The sequence below is a fragment of the Cydia pomonella genome, chromosome 5, assembly GCF_033807575.1.
Source record: "Cydia pomonella isolate Wapato2018A chromosome 5, ilCydPomo1, whole genome shotgun sequence".
Classification (NCBI taxonomy): Eukaryota; Metazoa; Arthropoda; class Insecta; order Lepidoptera; family Tortricidae; genus Cydia; species Cydia pomonella.
Genome location: NC_084707.1, coordinates 18,990,568 through 19,006,395, shown reverse-complemented (window position 1 = coordinate 19,006,395; position 15,828 = coordinate 18,990,568). Strand labels below are relative to the sequence as shown.

The 15,828-nt window shown below is 35.1% G+C and overlaps 3 protein-coding genes and 1 non-coding gene across 5 annotated transcripts in view; 3 read left to right on the top strand and 1 right to left on the bottom strand.

The window, feature by feature from the left end:
* The first annotated feature begins 115 nt into the window (after window positions 1-115).
* LOC133517980 (pre-mRNA-splicing factor syf1 homolog) lies at window positions 116-3,509 on the top strand. Its single transcript, XM_061851505.1, has 2 exons — window positions 116-287; window positions 944-3,509. Exons 1-2 carry the CDS (start codon window positions 249-251, stop codon window positions 3,449-3,451), a joined length of 2,547 nt encoding a protein of 848 aa, XP_061707489.1. The 5' UTR covers window positions 116-248; the 3' UTR covers window positions 3,452-3,509.
* Window positions 3,510-4,139: 630 nt separating this feature from the next.
* LOC133517982 (F-box only protein 42-like) lies at window positions 4,140-6,512 on the bottom strand. Of its 2 annotated transcripts, none has more exons than XM_061851508.1 (3): window positions 6,106-6,439; window positions 4,782-6,001; window positions 4,140-4,688 (listed from the first exon to the last, which is right to left on the bottom strand). In XM_061851508.1, the coding sequence occupies exons 1-3, from the start codon at window positions 6,263-6,265 to the stop codon at window positions 4,215-4,217; spliced, it is 1,854 nt and encodes a 617-aa protein (XP_061707492.1). In that variant the 5' UTR covers window positions 6,266-6,439; the 3' UTR covers window positions 4,140-4,214. The 2 variants fall into 2 exon arrangements, with proteins under 2 accessions (XP_061707492.1, XP_061707493.1); XM_061851509.1 differs by having other exon boundaries at window positions 4,554-4,688; window positions 4,820-6,001; window positions 6,106-6,512.
* A 53-nt stretch (window positions 6,513-6,565) lies between these two features.
* The window catches only part of LOC133517991 (mitoguardin), a 71,813-nt gene continuing 62,550 nt past the window's right edge, over window positions 6,566-15,828 (top strand). The window contains exons 1-3 of the mRNA XM_061851525.1: window positions 6,566-8,483; window positions 9,194-9,350; window positions 9,564-9,701. Coding sequence (XP_061707509.1) covers window positions 8,391-8,483; window positions 9,194-9,350; window positions 9,564-9,701 — 388 coding nt within the window. The 5' untranslated portion in view covers window positions 6,566-8,390. The remainder of the gene's footprint in view (window positions 8,484-9,193; window positions 9,351-9,563; window positions 9,702-15,828) is intronic.
* On the top strand, window positions 15,547-15,618 carry Trnap-ugg (transfer RNA proline (anticodon UGG)). The gene has a single exon. It is a non-coding gene; the product is annotated as a tRNA-Pro (tRNA).

The following is a 15,828-nucleotide window of genomic DNA, read 5'->3' as shown; positions in this document are numbered from 1 at the left end:
TATTATTCACACAAAACTCGAACTGCAATTCCATTGTTTAAAAGTGGAATATTTTATATATGTATTACAACTTTTAAAATTTTGCAATGAAACGGTTTCCGCGTACATTGACATGAAACTGAATGCGTGTGTTGTCCTAAAAAAAAAGATAACTGTCATTGTCATACACACAAAGTGATGTTCCGAGTTATTTGTCGGCTTGTGTAACTTAAATATTTCAGATACATTTCAGGCCACATTCTAGCAAAATGCCTTTACTTGACGGTAAAGAGATTGAAATATTTTTTGTAAGTATTCTACATGATATATAGTTTTCATATACGTTTAATAAGTTTTGTTCAAGTTGGGTTGTAACCTCTAGGGTTATTGGTCCATGGCTATATTATATTGGCTATTAGTACTAAAGGTCTAGAATCTAGATAGAGCTACCTAGTTGTGGAAGTAGTTTCTTAATCTATATCATCAACAGCTATAATTCCATCATTACATCAGCTGTAATCCCATCGTTTTTTTTTATTCTAAGAGAGATTGATTACTTGTTGAATTTATCTTTGCACTACGGATGTTTTGGCTCCAGATTTGATAGGCTAATTGTTTTTGTGGTTAGTTGAACACCAATATTCTTCTGAAGTTAAGTTTCTTTTTCTAAAGTAAATAACTGAAATTTCACAATACACAACAAATACTGTGGCAATGTTACCACTTCATTTTATGATACAGTTATTATTATTAGCTAAGTAAAATGTTAAAATTTAATGACTACCACTATGGTTACTTCACATAGTGCAATCAGACTTGTGATGAACTGATAGTGTAGTGAAGTGTACATACATATGAATACTTTTGAAGTTATTGAGCCATGAACATTTTTAAAATTAAAGTACTTAAGTAATTTTAACTTACTTACACCTTAAGCAATTAAAAATAGAATTTGACCTTTCAGAGTGAAGAAGATTTACCATATGAAGAGGAAATATTAAGAAACCCATTTTCAGTGAAACATTGGCTTAGATATATAGAGCATAAAAAAGGTGCACCCAAACATGAGATTAATATGATTTATGAAAGAGCTCTGAAGGAGCTGCCTGGGTCCTTCAAACTGTGGTACAATTACCTAAAACTCAGAAGAGCACAAATAAGAGGACGCTGTATAACAGACCCCTGCTATGATCATGTGAACAATTGCTTTGAAAGATCATTAGTCTTCATGCACAAAATGCCAAGGATTTGGATGGATTACTGTACTTTTTTAACTGATCAATGCAGGATAACAGTGACACGAAAAGCATTTGACAGTGCTTTACGGGCATTGCCAATTACACAACACCACAGGATATGGCCTCTGTACTTGACTTTCCTAAAAAAACACAACATTCCTGAAACTGCTGTAAGAGTGTTTAGACGTTATTTAAAGTTAAGCCCTGAAGATACCGAAGAGTATATTGACTACCTAATTTCAATTAATAAACTGGATGAAGCTGCTGTCAAACTGGCACAAATAGTGAACAATGAGAATTTCCAGTCTAAACATGGCAAATCAAACCACCAGGTATGGAATGAGTTGTGTGAATTGATTTCTAAAAATCCAGACAAAATTCATTCACTGAATGTGGATGCTATTATTAGAGGAGGTCTGAGGCGCTATACAGATCAGTTGGGACATTTGTGGAACTCTCTTGCTGATTATTATGTCAGAAGTGGCTTATTTGAAAGAGCTAGAGATATATATGAAGAAGCTATTCAAACTGTGACTACTGTAAGAGACTTCACTCAAGTTTTTGATGCATATGCTCAATTTGAAGAACTTAGTTTAAGCAAAAAAATGGAAGATGTTGCAAAAAAACCAAACCCATCTGAAGATGATGATATAGATTTAGAATTGAGACTTGCCAGATTTGAATACTTGATGGAAAGAAGATTACTGCTCCTGAATTCAGTTCTGTTAAGACAAAATCCTCATAATGTGGCTGAATGGCATAAAAGAGTTAAACTTTATGAAGGAAAGCCACATGAAATTATTGACACCTACACTGAAGCTGTACAGACAGTAGACCCAAAACTTGCAGTTGGAAAACTGTACACTCTATGGGTTGGTTTTGCTAAGTTTTATGAAGAAAATGACCAAATTGAGGATGCTAGATTAATTTTTGAGAAAGCAACACAAGTGAGCTATGCAAAAGTGGATGACTTGGCTTCAGTTTGGTGTGAATGGGCAGAAATGGAAATTAGACATGAAAATTATGAAGAAGCACTTAAACTAATGCAAAAAGCAACTGTGCTGCCCAGTAGAAAAGTTGCTTATCATGATGATACAGAGACAGTCCAGATGCGTTTATACAAGTCATTGAAAGTTTGGTCTATGTATGCAGATCTTGAAGAAAGTTTTGGTAGTTACAAATCTTGCAAAGCTGTTTATGACCACATTATTGACTTGAAAATTGCTACTCCACAGATAATAATAAATTATGGTCTCTTCCTAGAGGAGCATAATTATTTTGAGGAAGCATTCAGAGCTTATGAAAAGGGCATTGCACTTTTCAAGTGGCCCAATGTATATGATATTTGGAATACATATTTGACAAAGTTTTTGAAAAGATATGGTGGCTCTAAACTTGAGAGAGCAAGAGATTTGTTTGAACAATGTCTCGAACACTGTCCTGCAGAGTTTGCCAAGTCTATTTTCCTGTTGTATGCAAAATTGGAGGAAGAACATGGCCTAGCTCGACATGCCATGTCAGTTTACGAGCGAGCAACCACTGCAGTATTACCAGAGCAAATGTTTGAGATGTTCAATATATACATTAAGAAAGCTGCCGAAATTTATGGTGTCCCTAAAACACGTCAAATATACGAAAAGGCGATAGAAACGTTACCAGAAGAAAAAGCGAGAGAAATGTGTGTTTGTTTCTCTGAAATGGAAACTCGTCTTGGCGAAATTGACAGAGCTCGAGCCATATATGCACATTGCAGCCAAATGTGTGATCCTAGAATAACTGCCGACTTTTGGAATACATGGAAAGAATTTGAAGTCCGTCATGGTAATGAGGATACAATGCGTGAAATGCTTAGAATAAAGAGAAGTGTTCAGGCCACATACAATACACAAGTGAATATGATGTCTGCTCAGATGTTAAGTTCAGCTGCACAGGCAGCAGGCACAATTTCCGATTTGGCACCAGGAATGAAGGATGGTATGAGAATGTTAGAAGCCAAGGCAGCTGAAATGGCTGTTGCAAACAAAGGAAATATTATGTTTGTGCGGGGTGAAACACAAGGCCTCAAGGAGACTGCAGATAAGGTTGTCAATCCTGACGAAATTGACATTGATGAGGAGTCTGGAAATAGTAATGATGAAGATGATGATACTGTAACAGCTCCAGTTCAGAAGAAAGAAATACCAGCTGCAGTATTTGGAGGGCTTGTACCTAGCACTAGTAAAGATAGTCATTAAGAATTATGCAATTCATGTTTATAATAATAAATCAATTATTTAATAATAATTACCTACATATAGATCTTTCATTTACATTAAATTTACTATGCAAATTTGTTCAAAATCATTAATCTAGTATTTATGACACAGAAACTCATGTGTATTTACGAGTGTATTCAATACAAAATATTTTCTGCATAGTTAGTTATATTTTCTACAGAATATGGTGGAATAAAGTTAAAATAAAATTGTACCTAAGGAGTAAGGATGGAAGCCTGAGCCATTTAAATTTTACAGGTTACATTTTAATTTTCGTAATTAAATAATTTGACATAGAATTTGTCAAGTTTGTTAATTAATGATAGAGTGGAGCAGTCCAATTTAAACGTAATAATTAAAGCGCATTTCATTGTCAGCACAATATTGAATGCTTAAATATTTAATGGAACACCTAAATCTAGGAGTAAAATTTCACCTATTGCTATGCTAGTTAACAACCGATTGAATGCATTGATGATTTAACAGTATGTACACACAATAATGTAGAAAATAATATCAATACACATTCAAGACCAATGAAAATGGGTCACTTTTTATGGAAGTTTTCATACAAAGTGGTCTGTTTTCAGTGTTTCTGAATGTCAAGCTCACTGTTATAACTTAGTGATTTAAGTCAGAATGAATTAGACAAAATAAAATGCACTAATGTTAATAGTACACTTCCTGTATTAATGAGATTGTTCAGTACATAAGTAACATAAAGTATGAAAAACATAATAGTTCAAATTATATCTCTTGGGGGTGTGATAAAATGCAATGAATTTGAATACATGCTTTGGTGTTGAGAGTAATTTAGAATACTGATGTCATTGTGTACACCTCCAAACATAATAAGTTCACCATTTCCTTTAACCAGTGAATACATGACAAGTTCCTCTGGTGCTCCGGTTGTTTCTCCTAGTCGCGGACACAACCAGGAGACATAATTAAATGAGTTTCCATTTAACACAGTGGATATATCAAGAACATGCATTGTCAATGTGTTTCGTTTAATTTTCTTTATAGCTGGTTGCCGTTGGGGATTTTCAGCTTCAGCAGGAGGTTCTTCCCTTCGATTTTCAAGATGAGCAATTTGCCTTTGATTGATTAGATCATTTTCTGGTGGTGCAGTGTTCAAGCTGTTGTCACAAGCAAATGCTGCCATCCTATATTTGTTGGCCTCTTGCAGTTGTCGAACTATCTTCATACCTTTATTCTGAAAATGAAAAATTAAATTATGTTAGACATATATGTATTTAACTCAACAACAATTTTATATTCTTTTTTTACTTACTTACTAATATTTTACCTTGTTTTTATTTCTTCTCAAGATAGATTCTTTCCTACCTAAGTCTAAGGCACTGCCTGATGGTTTTGAGTCTGAACTTGGACCAGCAGCAGCATTATTAGCGTGTGAACTAGCATTTTCATCACTAGCATTAAATATAGGACTTCTTCCTTGTTCATGACTTGGACCTGCAACTGGCTCATTACTTTGATTCAGTTGTTGTCTGGCAGCATTCAAAGCCTGTCTTGGTAAAACTCCTCTCCTTCCATTTATATTTTGGTCTCTGTCCAATGGCCTTTGTAAACTTTGTTCCACTCTCACTGACACTGGAGCACCTTCAGGTCTGCTAAGAGCCGAGAGCCTTACAGCAGATGTCACTAGAGGCTTGGCACAGTTCCAGCCATACCGTGTCCTGCTTAAACTGACAATCTTATCACCAACTCTACATGCAGGATTACACCATATGTTGGCTGCAGCCCATTCTTTATTTTTTACCGCCAGCTCCTTCCATGTCCATGTTGGGCCTTTCATGGTTAATATCCAGCAATCACTATACACAAACCGATTGTGTAAGGTCTGCACCCCTCCTAACAACATCACTTTATCTGAGTCCAGAGGCACAAGTGATTGGGCATACCTGGGAGAAGGCCTAGGCTTGGTTGTTGCTTGTTTTTTCCAGTTCAAAGTGGTAAGGTCTAGCACCCACACATCATTTGAGCATTGAATTTGATAATTTTGTGCTGGTGACATTACAAGCCCTCCAAAGACAACCATTTCATTATCCCGAATACATGCAGAATGTCCTGCCATAGGGGGCGGACTGTTGGTAGCATTGATCAAGATCCACTTATTAGTGCTGACACAGTAAAAATGAATGTCATTGAACATGGTAACATTTTGATAGTACTGTGAGAGTGAAGGGTATGTCCACCCACCAAACACAATGAGGAAATCTTTATAGCTGACCATAGATGTGTATGCTTTTGGCACTGGATATGTTCCAGTGGCAAGTGGCCTTACCCACTGCCTCTTGGACAAGTCAAACCTCCATAAATCATTAAATGATGTGGCGTTGGTGGTGCAGCCTCCAAATATGTACATGTCATTATCAAGTATACAAGCAGCATGAGAAAATCTTCGTGTTATTGTTGGTAACAGGTCTGTGGGTGCTATTTTCTTCCATAATATGTTAAATTCTCCTACAGCTTTAACCAGTTTCATGGACGTTTTACGCAAAACATCTGCAAGAAAACAGCATCTTAACATAAACAATGTTTAATATCTAATGGCTGAAACTTTAATATGTCGTTGTTGCTAGATTAATTATATTTAAAGAAGAACTTACTCTCTGCACAATTGTACCATCTTTTACAAACAGTCTTACAATTTTGTAGATCTTTGTAAGGTGGCAAGAGACCTAAAATAAATTCTAACACTTCGTCTGGGAGGTCTTCAATGGTACTCCTCAATGTTTGATGTCGTAAAGATTGATGAATAACATCCATAATTTTATATTTATTTTCACTTCACTCAATTGTGATTTTTATTAATATTTATATTGTCTTCGTATCATTTAGTCTTTGTTTTCCTCATAACATAAAGTACTAGAGGAAATGGAATTTGATACAGAAATTACACAAAACGACAACATTGTCAAGTTTGACATTTGATATCGAAGTTGCGTTCAGAACTTAGACTTTATATATATCACTAGAAATTATTTTATGAGTTAAAAGAAAAAAAATATATATAATATTATGCGTATAATATAACAGCGAGTAATAATATAAAAATAATTTGCCGTGTTCTGGGTGAGAGTCAGAATGGCGGGTGTACCTAAATAAAATTAAATGAAAACCATACCATATTTTTGTACCTAATTTGTACTATTTAGTACCTCCTTTAAAAAAAATTGTACCTCACGGTACTTAAAGTTATCACCAAAACACAGTACATCCGCCATCCTGACAGTCAGAATGGCGTTATTGATATAAAAGCCAAATTTTTATACCTTCATATTCAATTATAATATGAGCCATTTTATTTGTGGTTTCCAAGTTTTACTCATTTATATTTTGCTTGCTATTACACTTTTGCAGATGTTATAATTTTTCAAGTTAGGGGTCATCCATTAATTACGTCACACGATTTTCGAGGTTTTTTGACCCCTCCCCCCTCTTTGTCACACTTGGTCACGTTTGGTAAACCCCTCCCCCCCTGGTGTGCCGTCCAATTTTGGGCAATTTTGTTTTCAACGAAATCGGCAATTCGTATTAGGTAATATTAATATATTATCAAAATATTTTTTATAAAAGAAATATTAGTAATTTTATAACACAAAACCGATTAAGAAAGAGAATTAAATGAATAAAAACTGTTATCGTTCCAAAAACTCGGCATTTAACTGTACAGCGAATTAATAAAATTGAATAAATGTTCGGTTACTGATGAAGTTAATGTGACGTCACAAAGTATGTGACTCCCCCCCTCACCCTTGTCACAACATGTCACATTTTCTTTACCCCCTCCCTCCCCCTAAACGTGTGGTGTAATTAATGGATCTCATCGATCTCATTTTTAAGAAGAAACGCTAAGGTACAATTATTTTTATTACGCCAGGAATTAGTACCTTTAATTTGTTAAACTTGGAAACCACAAATGAACTGACTCATAATATGATTGAATATGGAGGTACATAAAAGGTACAAAAATTTGGCTTTTATGGAATTTATCAATAACCACGGGAACATAGCGTAATGAAGTACACCCGCCATTCTGACTGCCAGGATGGCGGGTGTACTGGGGGCCTACCGCGAAAATCGAAGTTCGCAAATTGCGGGGATCTTTCTCTTTTACTCTCACTAAGACGTAATTAGGGTGATAGAGAAAATGCCCGCAATTGACGAATTTCGATTTTCGCGGTTATAACCCTGTTTTTTGATGATAACTTTATGTACCGTGAGGTACAATTTTTTTTAATGGAGGTACTAAACAGTACAAATTAGGTACAAAAATATGGTATGCTTTTTATTTAGGTACACCCGCCATTCTGACTCTCACTGTTAACCTGTTAACCAAAGATTAGTATAATATATAGGACAGCTATAATCTTGGAGGTTGGAGGATTTAAAACCTCCTAGGCTATAACCGTGAATATCGAAGTTCGATGTGGGCATTTTTCTCTGTCACTCTCATTACGTCTTAGTAAGTAAGAGTAAAAGAGAAAGATCTCCTTGAGCATTTTAGTTTTCGCGGTCGGCCCCGTGAACGGATATATTGTTTCAGCTACAATTAAAAACGCCTGCTTCAAAGTTATTAAAAAGCCGTTATGATGAACGGGTACGTGCATTGCGGTATGGTATGTATTATCTGTACACACTTTAGCTTCTAAAACCGGGAATTTCAAGTGTCTTGAAGCACATGAGTAATTATTTTTGTTTAATCAAATAATTAATAAAAGATAATATGTCACATGGTTATATTCACGAATATTATTATCAACATTGTAATAAGTAGTGCTCAAAGTAAATAAACTGTTTTGGGTGTGACAGTACTTGACAGATAACCTATTACGACCACAGTTTGGCCGCAATTATAAGACTTAACATTGGATATTATTGAAAATAAGCAATGCAACTTCAAGCTAGTGCGTTGCTTGATAAGCTGAAGCATTGCCAAAAGGCATTATCGTTTAGTGAGTTGCAGTTAACGACATCTCAAAAGGTTTGTTGCACTGATTATATAGATGAAGTTCCATTGAGTTTGCTATCATTGTTGATAAACATTATGTAGGTCAAGATCATTAAACTGGTTTTCCAACTAATTCCTTTAAAGGTGCTAGTGTCCGATCTATGTTTAAGAATACTCATAAAAAACTATTCACAATATTATTTTTGTTGTGTTCAACCAAACAAGTTTTTCTTTTTTACAATAAAAGGCAACTTTCTGTCCAATACTCTCCTGTCTCATTTATGCACATCAATTGTTTACTAGCAATGTTTTTTGAAATGGTTAAGAACCATTGATAATAGACAATAATTATTGAATTTATTTATGTATTGGCAGTAAATACTCTACTTTCACCCTTTTTACTTTGATGCCCAGTGACAACATGTGTTGTCAGTATTGAATCTTATATTTTTGGTATAAGGTATTGTATTTATATGCCTGCATTCAGATGGGTTAATTAACAGTTTCCAATTAACAGTTTTGAATGATTCAGGGTTAGTTTCACTAGACATAAATTGACTGGGATATGGACAGTCATTACCTTTTTTGTTACAGTCCATATCCTGTTCAATTTAAGTCTAATATCCAATTCATTGAAATATTCTTACCATTACTTATAACTAGTAATAAGACTTAATAAAAAAGTTTATTCAGGGGAAATTAGATGTAATAGCATTATTACATGAGATCATGAATTATTTCAGGTTGTATTATGGAGCCTAGGAGTAGTAGGCACAAGTGCTGTAGTTGTCGGGATATTGTCTCGGTACTTAGCAAGAAGGAGAGCCAAGCCCATTCTGAACCCCCGGATACAAAGGGCAATAAACAAGAGAATCTCTCGGATGAGGAGTCCCAGTGGAGGTAAACTTACACTACTATGAAAAATAAAAAAAATACAAAGAAATTCCTAACATTCTACATGAGATACATAGTTTTATTCGCTTTTACTCTATTTGCATCTAAAATGTTTATATTATAACTTGTTTTCTTAAATAGTTGGGACTATTTATTATTCCTTCCGATTAGGTACTTTCCAATATGATTTTAAAAATATTTGGTGTATGCTATCTGTAGGAATGGGATCAGTTGCAAGTAGTGGAGGCCGTAGCAGTCCACTGGGTTTCAGTGAGCGACTCTCATTAGCTTCAGGTTCTATTGGATCAGGAGGAGGAGATGCCGCCCCACTTTCACCACAACAGCTTGGTGTTATGGGTATGTCATTTGTATTTTGTAACCAATTTTACAAGAATAATCTGAAATTACAATGGGCTAACCTTTGGATAAATTGACAGCTTGTAACGCCATCTATTAACGAGTAGCTGAATTACAATATTAGTAAATGTCTACTATTCTGATATTTTGCTTGCATTACAGAATTATTACTCATTTTCTTGAATATCTTAGCTATTACGATAAGTTTTCCTTTCATAAGTGCTCTATAGATTTAGATTTATTTATGTATTTCATAATATTAAATTACAATATTAATTATTTCCAGCTAATCTATATGAATTTATATTAGACTTTTGTTCAGAATATGTATATAGGCATTAAAAATAGTATCTAATGCAGAATATTCTGACGAGTGATAGGAATGTTATGGATGCATTTTTCACATTACATGGGAAAGTAAAGATAAAAGATCATCTCTTCATAATGCATGGTCTAATAGAGAAACGAATGCTTTATCTTTGCTTTGTTACAAATAGCGCAATAATGTGTGTAATGTTTTTCCAAATTCAGTGCAAAAGTAAATAACTTACAAAGTGGGGTTGTATTAAATTAATTACAGCGCCATCTCTTGTTGAGTAGCCGAACGTAGATTGGAATTGGAGCACAATATTACTAATTAGTAATTAAAGAATTGAACAGATGGCACTTACTTCAAAGTTATTATTACGTACAGGCTTGGTAAAAATACATGATATCAAATAAAATTATTTTATGGCTTATGAATATTTAGATAAGTAGGATGAATAAACTTAATTTTGTTTATATAGGTACATACACAAATTAATTGTTTTCTTTATTTATTTTTATCTAGCTGTAACTGCCAATTTGATACGTAATACCTAAATGGTATTTTAGGCCCGGGTTATGTCCTTAAACTATGTCTAAAAGAGTGGTATAAGCACTGTGAATGTCATTTCGCTTTGTGTGGTAGGGCACAACACAGCGAATGTCATTTCAGATCTAGAGCAAATCTCAACTAGGGAAGTACCTCCACCTTACAGAAAACTGCAGCCAAATAATACTAATAAGACCCTACTCATAGTAGTGTGTTCCTGCCGGTTCGTTAAGGTAGCCAGAGGTCAACGAGGGTGCGGTGTTTTAGGGTCGGCAACGCTAGGCTACGGTGACAGCTTACCATCAGTTGGACCTTATGCTTGTTTGCCACCAATGTAGTATAAAAACAGAGGCTTTCTGTAAATTTGTTTGTCTAAATTATTTCTAAAAGTAAATCCATCTTTTGAAAGTTGTGTGAAAATTATGCTGAGATCAACACTCCTTTCTGCACAGCTATGATCTTCTATTATATGATAAATATTATATAGTACGCACTTATATACCTGTGTTGGTATTGATATCTAGAGAAAATTGCACTTTAAGCTTTATTGGATAATGTCTCAATTTGCCCAAGGAAGTGTTGTGTAATGTGTTATATCGTCCTCTCGGACTTGAATTGGTGCTATTGCAGTTTCCGCTGGACTATTGCGTCGGCTCCGCAAATATAAAACAATAATATATAAATAAATAAATATTATAGGACATTATTACACAAATTGACTAAGTCCCAGAGTAAGCTCAATAAGGCTTGTGTTGTGGGTACTTAGACAACGATATATATATTATATAAATATTTATAAATACTTAAATACATAGAAAACACCCATGACTCAGGAACAAATATCCGTGCTCATCACACAAATAAATGCCCTTACCAGGATTTGAACCCGGGACCATCGGCTTCATAGGCAGGGTCACCCACTAGGCCAGACCGGTCGTTATATACATATCTAATATGATACCTAATCATTCAACTTACCAAAAATACCATTACCTATTTATACCCAAAGAGCATATAATCACTACGTTTATACCTATCAGTAGTAAGGCTTCCGAGTAAAATACGTTCCTACGTTGAGCTTATATGTATCTACTTAAAACTCGATACATTAATCTACTTGACTACCTACTTATGTTGTTTTCATCTGAACAGATGGTGACAATCAATAAACTACACTACAAACACGGAAGCGTTACTAATATAAACTTACCTAAAAGGCCAAACAGTCTTGTACAAGAGAGCACAGTGAGTTAAAACATGAGAACATGACATAGTATTTAATTCATAAACATAAGATATTTTTATATATTAATTAGATGCAGTTTCTTACTTACTATTTCATGACATGATGTTTTAATCAACGGCCATTCAAAACGGCTATTCAATAAAATAATAATCAGGCAAGAAGTCTGGTTAACGGCCAAGGGTACCTTATAATGATACCAATTCCCCAATTGCACCTAGTTTGCTAAACGACGACACCTACTACATACTACAACATTAAGAATGTGTCAAATCCCGCGATAAACGTGTCGTGTTGATATATCTTGATTGAGGGTCACCTTGCGCCCACGCGACTGTGCCTGCCGGTGACGTAACCTTTGACACAACACAATATTTATAGCAGGATCATTTGTACTGTCAACAGGAATTTTCCTTTTAGAGAATGTAGATAGGACATTATGTAAAATTAAATAAATAAAAACTCAAATTGCTCAGACGATAAGACACTTAAATAGCGCTTTGTTAACGGCCACAGATATATGATTATTTAACGGCCTTTTAGCCTGGATGGCTAGGTCCCTACTTACTTGCAAAGCTGGCTGTCCTAATAAGGACTATTTATTTGTGTGATGAGAATGGATAACAATCGTATCAGTTTATGGCATATTGTGTACTTATAGTTTACAATTGAAGAATTGAGTCTGCGTTTGATTTACAGTACCTATTTATGCGCACTGTGCTGTGCACTGTCCTCCTCCATATTACTATCTTTTCATACATTAACACTTCGGCATGCACTCATACTTTGTACAATCGCAATTGTTTCACGATAATTTTATATAAAGATCGAATTAAATTCATCAAAATAAAAATTAGATATCACATGAAATATTCACACCTGCAGAATTTAATTTAACAATTTTTTGTTTACCCCTGGAGTACTAAATAAATTTACCTGATTACTTATTCGTTTTAATAAAAAGTTTTAATTAATAAAAATAAAAAAAATATATTTAGTCGACATGACTAGGTACCAGGTTGTCTCTATCGTAATTTAGAAGCCAACTGACAACTTCTGCAAAACTAACATTTACCCAGTTCCAGTTATATAACGCCCGTCCTATTTCTCCTCCTCATCGCCCACATGACGTTACGTTGCAGTTGCACATGCGTGCAGCATCAGACCACACTCGTAACTCAATAGAGCTATCAATATAGCATTAGACCTAGACCTCAGAACTGGAAGTATTTATAGAGCCGCTTCCCACATTAGCAATTGACAATTTACTTAACTTCAAGGTATCGTAATATTACACGTTTTCTGATGTCAGTGCTTCATTGTCTTACCTTAACCCGTTGTGGGAGATGATTATAACTGAAGTCAGTCTAGGTCATTTATTCCTGCGAGTAATACGCGTATCGGCTTTATGCTTAGGTTATTCTATTTAATAAAGGATACTCTGATAGGTGTCCTTCAACCAACAACCTAAATGAACAGATTATTCGCGTATATACCTATAGTATAGGCCACTGTAATACCAGTATATTTACATGTAGGTATGTATGCAAATGGTTAAGTAATACGCACATTATATTTTATTATCACCCACCGCGTGTGTGTACCTACGGAAATTGTTGTAGATGTAGGTAATTCCTTTTTCATGTTCCTGATCAGTACATATTATTATATTAGCTGTAGAAAGTGTAGAAACTTCTTCTACGATAAGTGGCGAAGGAATTTGAAATTGTATTTTTTGATGGTTCACTGGAGCTTGTTATCGACCGGATGGTCTGTAAATTTAGTATTTGAGATATGGGAGGAACGAGCGAAGGGGGCCCATTACATGTGCCATGCCTTTACTCACCTTTACTATTCCTAAATTGTTATTTAGACATCTACAGAGCAGGAAGATTTTATGGACTTCAATTTTTTAACTTACTCATTAACTTTGGTGAAGTCTTAGTTAATGACAAGGTTAAAGCTTCAGTGCGCTTTTTGTCATCCAACTTCTTGTTGAAGACTTTTATCCTACGAAGATGTGCAGGAGTTATGTTACGTAGGTCACTAGATAAGTTTTGCAGTAGACAAATATGAAACAATGAGGTGGCCTATCGCATATATTTTATAAAACTATATTTCCATAGACAATGTTTGGCCGGAAAACATTTACTTTAATTTTAAATTTACTCATAAAAAAAATAGATTTTAACTGAAAACGTCGGCGTGGGCTAAGGACGATTTACGCATATTTTATTCAACATTTTCATTCCATACAAAGTTAGGATTTTTTAATAAGTAAATTTAAATAAAGTAAATCTTTTCCGGCCAATCATTGTCTGTGGTAATATAGTTTTAAAAAATATATGTGATAGGCCACCCCTTTGTTTCATATTTGTCTATTGCAAAACTTATCTAGTAACCTATGTTCTTAGTATGTGAAGCCAGTGGATGGTTGCAGTCATACAAGATATTGATCGAAGAGCCTGACTGGAGTGTAATAGTACTCAGTCATGGCGTACACCTAGGCCAAGGTTTCAGTGGCTCCAAGAGAGGTGCCTCTATCTGTGAGTTTTCCTCGTCTTTAGTTTTCTTGCAGCTTGCCGTCGGCAAAGCGAATATGATGGCAAATACACTTATATTGATTTAAACCAACACGATTTTCGTTCATAGTTTTAAAACGAATACGTAACGTATTACGTACGTAAGTTTACGCGATTAAGTCCCGTATTCGTTTTAAAATTAAATATACTTATATTAGACTTCTATTCTAACTAGAATCCTGATCATGACCTACGCCTACGCCTTAATAGCGATCCATAAAATATATGTACGAATAATTTTGTTGCACAGGCCACTACACTAACACAAGTACCATGAGTATTTCGTTCACTATACCATCATCTGTACTACATGCCAAGGGCCGGGGGTATGTGTCGTCGGGCCCGGGTCGTTACATTAATTAGCGTCAACACCAAATCATGTGAAACTAATTATCTAGACAGCAAGTTATAATTTAAACTGCATTGGGGGACAAACAAATCGTAACTAATATGACGGCACCTTCGTAGTTTCGGGACGAAGTTATACCGCTTAAGAAGTTTGAAATGGCTATGCTTCGAGTTTGCAGCCTATTATTATACAGCAGGACTTTCCAATGGCAACAGCAACGCGAAATATCTTACTAAAATACCCAATAACCTACAGAGTTATAGTAGATATAGTATTACCTACAGGATCTTCTTAGTTATACAACCTCTATAAGCTAAGAAATATTGTGAAATGTATCTTTTATCGTAAATACTTCAGCACCTAAATACCTACGCTGCGCTTCATCGTTGAACAAAAATATACAATCATAGTAAAATGGAAGTACTGACATGAAGTAGTAACAACATTCAATGTGTAAACTTACGTCTTGAGTAAAATTGTTTCTAGGGCGGGCATATCAAAATTGGCTGTATTTTTTTTAATGCGCAAAACAATTGAAGTTATTTTTACGTTACATTGCGCTTACTCATTCGTTACCTACGCAGCGTGTTGGGTATTTATTCTTATGACTTTTTCTAGACGATAAGATTGTTCTATGTGGGTCGTCTGAAGAAAGAAGTCCGAAACTATAGCTGTAATAAACGCACTTACTACATTTAGCTCTGAAGGTAGAGTGTGGAAAATGTGCTTTATGAGCCGGAGCCTTTCACCGAAGGCTCGTTATGAAACGTCGCGTCGAGCCTGCCCGGATGGCAGTATTCGCTGGCTGATAGTGTGGCTCGTTGGTCTAGGGGTATGATTCTCGCTTTGGGTGCGAGAGGTCCCGGGTTCAAATCCCGGACGAGCCCGCTTTTTGAATAACATGCCTTTAGTTCTATAGAAGTTATATTATTCTCCTCGTACATATCGGACGCGTCACATAGAGATACAGTCCAACTTTGCACTGATCGAGGCTCAACTTTTCAATAAGTCGGTAAATGCTTTCATTTTATCCTTTTCAGCAAAGTCAAATTCACTGTTAAACAAATTCTTGTGTGCAACAATAATCAAATCATATT